The sequence below is a fragment of the Cherax quadricarinatus genome, chromosome 53 (genome assembly GCF_038502225.1).
Source record: "Cherax quadricarinatus isolate ZL_2023a chromosome 53, ASM3850222v1, whole genome shotgun sequence".
NCBI lineage: Eukaryota > Metazoa > Arthropoda > Malacostraca > Decapoda > Parastacidae > Cherax > Cherax quadricarinatus.
In genome coordinates, this window is record NC_091344.1 from 13,654,213 (window position 1) to 13,665,044 (window position 10,832).

Below are 10,832 nucleotides of genomic sequence, written 5' to 3' on the forward strand. Positions count from 1 at the left end.
TCATCGGGGGAATGTTGCATCTCCTGCCGAGTCTTTTCCTTTCGTAGGGAGTGATTTTCGTGTGTCGGTTTGGTACCAATCCCTCCAGGACCTTCCATGTGTATATTATCATGTATATATCTCGCCTGCGTTCCAAAGAATTCAGATCAAGGACTTTCAACCGTTACCAGTAATTTAGGTGCCTTATCGTACTTGTGTGTGCCGTGAAAGTTCTTTGTACACTCTCCATGTCTGAAATGTCACCAGCCTTGAAGGGGGCCGTTAGTGTACAGCAGTATTCCAGCCTAGAGAGCACAAGTGATTTGAAGAGAATCATCATGGGCTTGGTGTCCCTAGTTTTGAAGGTTCTCATTATGCATCCTATCATTTTCTTAGCAGATGAGGTAGATATATTGTTGTGGTCTTTTAAGGCGAGATCCTCTGACATTATCACTCTCAGGTCCTTCACATTACTTTTTTGCTCTATTGTATGGTTAGAATTTGTCGTATACCCTGATACATTTTTTATTTTCCTCAAGTTTCCCATATCTGAGTAGTTGAAATTTCTCCTCGTTGAACTTCGTATTGTTTTGAGTGGCCCATTCGAAGATTTGGTTGATGTCCGCTTGGAGTCTCGCGGTGTCTTCGATGGAGATCACTGCCATGATAATCCGGGTGTCATCCGCAAAGGAAGACACGGAGCTATGGCTTTCATCTCTGTCAGAAATGAGGATGAAGAATAGAATTTGAGCGAGTACTGTGCCTTGTAGAACAGAGTTTTTTACCGTGGCTGCCTGGGACTTTACTCTGTTTACTATTACTCTTTGTGTTCTATTTGTCAGGAAGTTATAGATCCATCTACCAACTTTTCCTGTGCTATTACACCATGGTCACACTTGTCGAAAGCTTTTGCAAAGTCTGTGTATACTACATCTGTACTTTGTTTATCCTCTACAGCATCCAGGACCTTGTCATAGTGGTCCAGTAGCTGGGACAGGCAGGAGCGACCTGCTCTAAACCCGTGTTGCCCTTGGTTGTGTAATTGATGGGTATCTAGGTGGCTGGCGATCTTGCCTCTTAGAACCCTCTCAAAGATTTTTATGATATGAGATGTTAGTGCTTTCGGTCTGTAGTTGTTTGCAATTGCTTTACTGCCACCTTTGTGGAGTGGGGCTGTCTGTTGTTTTTAGTGTGTGTGGGATGACCCCTGTGCCCATGCTCCCTCCATAAAATGCTGAAGGCACGTGATAGGGGCTTCTTGCAATTCTTGATGAACACGGAGTTCCATGAGTCTGGGCCTGGGGCAGAGTGCACGGGCATGTCATTTATTGCCTCTTCAAAGTCTTGTGAAGTTAGGATAATATCCGAGATTTTTGAGATGATCAAATTTTGGGTTTCGTTCATAAAGAATTCATTTGGATTGTCGACCCTTAGTCTGGGCAGCGGCTCGCTGAACACTTGAGTCATATTGGGACTTTAGTATCTCACTCATTTCTTGGTTGTCATCTGTGTATGTCCCATCTCGCCGAAGCAGGGGCCCAATACTGGATGTTTTTTTCCTTAGATTTGGCATAAGAGAAGAAGTATTTTTTTTTTTTTCATTTTCCTTTATGGCTTTTAGTTCTTCCTGTGATTCTTGTCTCCTGTAATATTCCTTCAGCTTAAGTTCGATATTTGCAATTTCATTGACTAGTGCCTCCCTCCGTATTTCAGATATATTGGCCCCACTCAGCAACTCTGTAGCTCTTCGTCTTCTTCTGTATAGGGAGCATCTCTCACTCTCTAGTTTACATCTTTCTTTTTCTTAATGGAATGTGCTTGCTTCTACATTATAGTGAGGCTGAATATGAAGTTAGCATGAAAATATGAGCTCGGGACTACATTACCCCTTAAAACTTGTCTGTGAGAATCTTTCATTAATGAGGGCCACAGCGTGTAATCAGATGACTTTGAGAGTAATTCAGTAGTTATAATGTGGCTACAACAACAGCCTGGTTGATCAGACAGTTAAAAAATGGAAGTCTGGACTCGGCGCGGGCTTCCTTAGTATAACACACTATGTATATATGTTGGTAGAATTACCGACAATATGTAAAGTAAAAGGACACAAGTGCAATTAATGTGACATTTTATTGTGGCAACAATAAAATGTCACATTAGTTGCACTTGTGTCCTTTTACTTTACATATAACACACTATGCCGGTCACAGATTTGTCAGTGTACTAGCTACTTTGTTAGTGTCGTGTATACTGCGGGTATATTTACCGAGCATGTACCTGTAGATGCTTCCAGGGATGATCGCTTACATCAAGTCATAGTCTTCTTGTGTTCAAAATTCTCTCTTCGTAAGTCTACATGGTTTTACTTACAAGCACACTGGCGCTGTGGTTGTTTGTGTTAGCTATACTTGTGACCCGCTTATTGATTGTCCTATATATCTTGCACACAAAAATTGTTGTGGGTGCTCATTTAAATTATCGGTATTTTCTGCATTTTGTCTACTTATTTTTTAATTGAGTTGTGTTTTTTTTTTGTGTGTGTTGCATATTGTGGCGGCAGTAGTGAATGTACCAGTGGTGTTGCTCATCGATCTTGCAACAGTCTGGTCTTCTGCATCACTAGCAATATTTTGTCATGCTCTACACCACCTCAGAAAATGTTGACTACACATCTTAAAAGGTTTAAAACAAATATTTTGTCATGGTGGAAAACTGAATTACGAGGTACACCATTTTGTAAGTCAGTTTCCTCGCAACTTGAAACTGGACTGTGATGTCATCTTTAATTATTAATCTGTCTACGGGAGTTTCTGTTTCTAAAGTCAACTTGGTTAAGTTGAATCCAAGATAAGAGTTGACTTTAGAAGTGTTAAAGGACTCGCGTGCTCTCTTAAATATGTGAACAATAAAAGTTGGCTACACGCACACTAGCTTAAACCACATCGTACATTTTATGGATTTGCAGCCAAGACTGAGTTAAGGATTGGCACGACAAATGGCGAGGTCGACAAATTTGTGCAAACTCTACTGGTCAACATTAGGCTAAGAATGTCCCCTAGTCACGTGTCTGTTACTGTCTGTTTAATGTGTGTAATAGAGGTTTGGCTAAGCTAAAAGCATCTTGGATTGTTGAGTGGTGTTTTGCGTGCTAATGACTGCTGCTTCTAAACATTTGGTACTATTCCTTTCCTTAATGAGTATTGGCATTTTGCCATGTCATAAGGTGTGAATGTTTGTCTTGGTGGATGACGTGTTGTTGGTGCTGATAATTCTGAAAGTGTTTTTATGTTCCCGTATTCTGGTGTTTGTGCTAAGCCTCTGTTATGAAACAGTTATCACATCCAGCGCAGGGAATGGTAAAGGCACTGGTGTTAGACTGCTTTCTTCCTTTGTGTGTTTGGGGGGAGGGCAGCATTTTACTGTGTACACTGTGTGCGTATTCACCTATGTATATGTGGTTGCGGGAGTCGAGTAAAACGCTAAGTGGCTGCTTAAATTTGTAGCTAGGTTTCTTAAGTATGGTGTTTGCAGAACTAGTTAAAACGACTAACCACATTTATGACTCTTTTTTTTTTTATTGAAGTAAGTATTTTTAACCGCTAAGTGCTGTCGTTGTGGAGAATGTCACTGTGGTGCACCTGATGAATTTCTTGTTATTGTTGTTTGGTCGTCTTGGAGGAAGTTGTCTTGGTGCTATAGTTGTGTAGTAGTCTGAAGGAAGTTGTCTTAGTGCAATTGTTGTGTGGTAGTCTTGGAGGGAGGTGTCTTGGTGCTTTATGTGGTAGTCTTGGAGGGAGGTGTCTTGGTGCTTTATGTGGTAGTCTTGGAGGGAGGTGACTTGGTGCTTTATGTGGTAGTCTTGGAGGGAGGTGTCTTGGTGCTGTTGTTGTGTGGTAGTCTTGGGGTGAGGTGTCTTGGTCTTAGAGTTGTTTTGGTGCTGTATAAGGCGATGGGGAAGAGTTAAATCCGTATTGACCATATAGCGCCCATGAAGTATGGGTTATTCAGATTGCATCCGTGGACGGTATGAGTAGTTCCAGTTCCTTGAATCATGATCCCTTCACCAGCATCAAGGGACAGAAACACCAGAGTTGTTTTATGTTCAGGAATGTTTTAATGTCTACAGTTATGAGCTTGATAGTGATGTTTTACCGTGCGTGTAACACACTTGGTACGATGTGCTGTTATATACACACCAGTTAGTAGGTGATTCACGAAATCGTAATGGCACTATTACAAACAAACCACGGTACGGGTGGGGATGGAACTCGCGGCAGGTGACCTCAATCCCCACCCCTACCGTGGTTAGTAGATAACACACTAGTGTACTGCTTGCACATTTATTGAGGAAACATTTCGATCAAAGGATTGATTTGGTTCAGTAAGGAAAAGGTCGCATGACTTCTAGTGCTACCCATGTCTTATTAACATGCACAACATTTGTGCTAGATAATAACATTTGTGATTCAAATTATGCATCTTTTACTATTCTCTAAAGAGCATGTTGTGGTGTCATTGGTCTCGTGTAGTTCAGTTTCTTCACGGACCTTACTGCAGCACTTCACCTTTGTAAAATAAAACTAAATTATTTAAATTAACATAACGTGATTTTTACATGATTTACGATTAATACTTCGTAAAGTGTTGGTAATCAGCGGAATACCAAAGACATAACGGAGGGAGGGGCAGGGGGGGGGGGAACTTCCCATGTTGGCGAGTCTGCCTCGTCATGAAACACAGCATGTGTACCTAAATATTTATATTGTTGGATAAACACACACACACACACTGTAGTGCAGTGAAAAGGAGAAATATGGTGACACAGGCAGTGTGAGCAGTGTCAGTGTGTGGGTGCGAGACGTTGAGGAGCACCTCCTGTGGCAAGTGTTGGTAGCAGCCGTGGGCGTAGTGCTGTGTGGCGGGCGTGGGCGCCACTGCGACGCCCACACTATGGCCTGGGGGTACTGGAACACCTACTTCGTCAAGGGTGCCACCACTCAAAATGGTGAGTACCCTTCCTTTTGTTAAACCTAGCCTCATTTCCATTTTCTGTTGTTTTCCACAGTTCTGTGTTTTGTATGATGCCCTCCACGTGAAGGAAGGAAGGAGGGAGGGAAGTAGGGAGGGAGGGAGGAAAGGAAGGAAGGAGGGAGGGAGGAAAGGAAGGAAGGAGGGAGGGAGGGAGGAAAGGAAGGAAGGAGGGAGGGAGGAAGAAGGTGTACTTCGATGCTTGTGAGAAAATGTTCTTGTGGAAAAAGACACTTATGTGCTGTTCGGGACATATAATAAAGGAAGCGTTTGGCCACGAGTGGCTTCTTCAGTCTTAAACTGAAGAAGCCACTTGTGGCGAAACGTTTTCTTTAATAACTGTCCTGAACTGTACATTAGTGTCGTGTCACATCTTGTCGGTATAACCATACCATTTCTCAGAAGGGTTCTTGATTCAAAAAATTGAACCTGCCCTTCCATTCCAGCATACCTGTTTACTTTCCATGCCGTGAATAAATAGGTTACAAAACCGACAAGTTGATAAATGAAACACTTGTGTAGCAGTATTTGGGTATATTCTAGAAACGTCTCTCCACGCAGTGGTTTCTTAAGTTCAATTCAGAGGGAGGTGGAAGATGAGGAGTAGTTTGAGGTAATCAGTCCCTCAGCCTGGAGTCGATGCGTTCGATGCAACTCCTCATCTACCTTTATCTGTATTGGATTGAGAAGCCACTTCGTGGCGAAACATTTCCAGAATAAAGATACCCAGATGTTGCACCAGTGTATTAGCAACTTTCCATGCCATAGGTGCGGTATAACTCCTACCAATTTAGTGCTTTTCCAGTAATATAACTCTACTTCTCCATTCTTCTGTTTTATTGAATAGACTTTTTGAAATTATTAATGCAATGAGTATTTGCAAGGTTATGTTACGTATGTGCGGACAGTGAGGTAGGGGTGTGTGTGTGTGTGTGTGTGTGTGTGTGTGTGTGTGTGTGTGTGTGTGTGTGTGTGTGTGTGTGTGTGTGTGTGTGTGTGTGTAATCATTTGCACGGTGGATTAGCAAGATGAATGTCAGAGCTGGAGGCTGTGTGTACCTGAATGACTCTTAACTACAACCTCAGTCTCATCCCCCACCACCTACCAGCACTCTTCACCACACTACTGGCACCCCACCACCTACTAGCACTCTTCACCACACTACTAGCACCCCACCACCTACTAGCACTCTTCACCACACTACAAGCACCCCACCACCTACCAGCACTCTTCACCACACTACTAGCACCCCACCACCTACCAGCACTCTTCACCACACTACTAGCACCCCACCACCTACTAGCACTCTTCACCACACTACTAGCACCCCACCACCTACTAGCACTCTTCACCACATTACTAGCACCCCACCACCTACCAGCACTCTTCACCACACTACTAGCACCCCACCACCTACCAGCACTCTTCGCCACACTACTAGCACCCCACCACCTACTAGCACTCTTCACCACACTACTAGCACCCCACCACCTACCAGCACTCTTCACCACACTACTAGCACCCCACCACCTACTAGCACTCTTCACCACACTACTAGCACCCCACCACCTACCAGCACTCTTCACCACACTACTAGCACCCCACCACCTACCAGCACTCTTCACCACACTACTAGCACCCCACCACCTACCAGCACTCTTCACCACACTAGCACCCCACCACCTACCAGCACTCTTCACCACACTACTAGCACCCCACCACCTACCAGCACTCACCATACTACTAGCACCCCACCACCTACCAGCACTCTTCACCACACTACTAGCACCCCACCACCTACCAGCACTCTTCACCACACTACTAGCACCCCACCACCTACTAGCACTCTTCACCACACTACTAGCACCCCACCACCTACCAGCACTCTTCACCACACTACTAGCACCCCACCACCTACCAGCACTCTTCACCACACTACTAGCACCCCACCACCTACCAGCACTCTTCACCACACTAGCACCCCACCACCTACCAGCACTCTTCACCACACTACTAGCACCCCACCACCTACCAGCACTCACCATACTACTAGCACCCCACCACCTACCAGCACTCTTCACCACACTACTAGCACCCCACCACCTACCAGCACTCTTCACCACACTACTAGCACCCCACCACCTATCACCACACTTGCACCCCACCACCTACCAGCACTCTTCACCACACTACTAGCACCCCACCACCTATCACCACACCAGCACCCCACCACCTACCAGAACTCTTCTTCACACTACTAACACCCCACCACCTACCAGCACTGTTCACCACACTACTAGCACCCCACCACCTACCAGCACTGTTCCCCACACTATTAGCACTCCACCACCTATCACCACACTAGCACCTCATCACCTACCAGCACTCTTCACTACACTACTAGCACCCCACCACCTATCACCACACTGCTAGCACCCCACCAATCACCACACTACTAGCACTCCACCTACCAGCACTCTTCACACTACTAGCACCCCACCACCTATCACCACACTAGCACCCCACCACCTATCACCACACTAGCACCCCACCACCTATCACCACACTAGCACCTCACCACCTATCACCACACTAGCACCCCACCACCTACCAGAACCCTTCACACTACTAGCACCCCACCACCTATCACCACACTACTAGCACCCCACCACCTATCACCACACTACTAGCACCCCACCACCTATCACCACACTACTAGCACCCCACCACCTATCACCACACTACTAGCACCCCACCACATCACCACACTACTAGCACCCCACCTATCGCCACACTACTAGTACCCCACCACCTATCACCACTACTAGCACCCCACCACATCACACTACTAGCACCCCACCACCTATCACCACACTACTAGCACCCCACCACGTATCACCACACTATCACCCCACCAATCACCACACTACTAGCACCCCATTACCTACCAGCACTCTTCACACTACTAGCACCCACCTATCACCACTAGCAAGCCACCACCTACCAGCACTCTTCACACAACTAGCACCCCACCACCTATCACCACTCTACTAGCACCCCACCTCTCACCACACTACTAGCATCCTACCACCTACCAGTACTCTTCACCACACTAGCACCTGTCACCACACTACTAGCACCCCACAACCTACCAGCACTCTTCACCACACTACTAGCACCCCACCACCTATCACACTAGTACCCCACCACCTATCACACTAGCACCCCACCACCTACCAGCACTCTTCACACTACTAGCACCCCACCCCCTATCACACTAGCACCCCATCACCTACCAGCACTCTTCAAACTACTAGCACCCCACCTACCAGCATCCCACCACCTACCAGCACTGTTCACCCCACCATCTATTAGCACCCCACCACACTACTAGCACCCACCACCACCACACTAGCACCCACCACCACACTACTAGTACCCACCACCACACTACTAGTACCCACCACCACACTACTAGCACCCACCACCACACTACTAGCACCCACCACCACACTACTAGCACCCACCACCACTAGCACCTACCACCACACCACTAGCACCCACCACCACACTACTAGCACCCACCACCACACTACTAGCACCCACCACCACACTACTAGCACCCACCACCACACTACTAGCACCCACCACCACACCACTAGCGCCCACCACCACACTACTAGCCCCCACCATCTACCACCACTTCACACTACTACCCCCCACCACCTGCCACCACTCTTCACCACACTACTAGCTCCCCACCACCTACCAGCACTTCACACTACTAGTCCCCACCACCTACCACCATTCTTCACACTACTAGCACCCTACCACCTTCCACCACTTCATACTACTAGCTCCCACCTACCAGCACTCTTCACACTAGTAGCTCCCCACCACCTACCACTCTTCACACTAGTAGCTCCCTACCACTCTTCACCACACTAGTAGCTCACCACCACCTACCACTCTTCACCACACTAGTAGCTCACCACCACCTACCACTCTTCACCACACTAGTAGCTCACCACCACCTACCACTCTTCACCACACTACTAGCCCCCACCACCTTCCACCACTCTTCACACTACTAGTACCCCACCACCTACCAGCACTCTTCACCACACTACTAGCACTCCACCTACCACTCTTCACACTACTAGCCCCCGCCACCTGCCTCCACTTCACACTACTAACATCCCACCACCTACCACCACTTTTCACACTATTAGCACCCCACCACCTACCAGCACTCTTCGCCACACTACTAGCATCTACCAACACTTCTCACTACTAGCACCCACTACCTACCACTCTTCACCATATTACTAGCAGTGGTTGAGAGATCGACTACCAGAATAGTGTTATAAGTAAGGGTGTGCACTATGAAGAGAGGCTGAAAGAACCGAGTCTGTTGATAGTCCTAGAGAGGATGATTATTGCATGTTGAAGAATGAGACACTTGTGCAGCATTTGGTAATCTTTACTGGGGAAAACATTTCTCCAGCCATTGGCTTCTTCAGTCCAGTACAAAGAACAACGGTGGAAGAAGTGGGGAAGTTTGAGGTAATCAGTCCCTCAGCCTGGAGTAGATGTATTCAGTCCATCAGTCTAGATGGCTGATAAGATGTTCTCTCAAAGATTCCCAGATGTTACACGTGTCTCAGTCTTCATCTTGTCGCTTTTCTAAACCATCTGCATCACATGATTACATGCATATTAGTTACTAAAAGGAATTTATAGTTCTGGTAGGAGCAGACTGAGGTACAAGAATCAGGTACTACGAGACATTGATGGAAACTAAAACATACAAGGAGTTTCTGGGATATTAGGAAGTACGTCTTAAGTTTCAGGGTAGTAAGGAAGTAAAGCGAACTGGAGAACCGGATCTGAAGTGTAAATTTAGTAAAATTAAAGAGGGTAGGAATCAGTAGGCAAGATTCCAATTCTACAATATACACTAAAAGGAACAGAAGTGTAAAAGAACTCGTAGTGATAAACTTCAAAATAATGTTATATGGGCCAGCTACCAAAAATCTTAAAAAAACGAGTTGTTCCTATTTAGACATGAGAGAGCAGACGACAGGTATTGTGGTGTTGCAACACTGGTATCTAGTCGAGCTGGCTGGAAGAGTAGAGAATCCGTCTGGATAGTAGCCTACGGAGGACCGAGCCTCCACCACTCCTTTTGGCTGAATGACCCATACGAGTTTAGCGTTTAATAAAAAAGCAAAAACAGATATTCATAAGCAGTTGACTGGAGTTTTGAGAGTCACTTGCCATGGTTCTATCCCCCACCCGTACTATGTTTTTTTTTTTTTTTTCGGGAGGCGGCTGGTTTAGGACATACAGAGGGAAGGTTTTGTAAAAACCCACAAGGATTCAGGAACAAATCTCATATACCTTCTGGAGATTTACGACAGAGTGAAAGATAAAACGGAAAGGCAGGGGTGTGTTGCTTGCGTGGTCTTTAATTGTAAGACAGCTTTTGATACGATACCCCATGAATAGTAATCCTTACCCCCCTCCCCCCACACCTAAGATGGCTCCAATTTCGTCTTCTTCCGTATCTGAATATCTCGTACTAAAAAGGCTTTCAAATGAGCTGATGTAGATAAAAGCTCTTAGCTTGTAAATATAGTAAATTATAGTTTTTATGTTTTGTTTTTTAAATAAATTGGGTAGAGTGAGAGCGCATAAAACTCGGTAATATGGTTCCTAAATATAACGTGTTAATGATCTCCGTCGTTCTTCAGTAAGGAATTGATTCTCAAAGTTTCTTCAGTTATCGATGATGATAAACTTATGTAAGTGATAAAAGTATA

At 45.7% G+C, this 10,832-nt stretch overlaps 1 protein-coding gene across 4 annotated transcripts in view; it reads left to right on the forward strand.

The window, feature by feature from the left end:
• The window catches only part of aPKC (protein kinase C iota type), a 525,119-nt gene that overhangs the window by 289,058 nt on the left and 225,229 nt on the right, over positions 1-10,832 (forward strand). Inside the window, exon 2 of one of the 4 annotated variants that reach the window (XM_070096342.1) lies at positions 4,774-4,984. The exons of the other annotated variants lie outside the window; for them this stretch is intronic. Coding sequence (XP_069952443.1) covers positions 4,930-4,984 — 55 coding nt within the window. The 5' untranslated portion in view covers positions 4,774-4,929. The remainder of the gene's footprint in view (positions 1-4,773; positions 4,985-10,832) is intronic. 4 annotated transcript variants of the gene reach the window in all.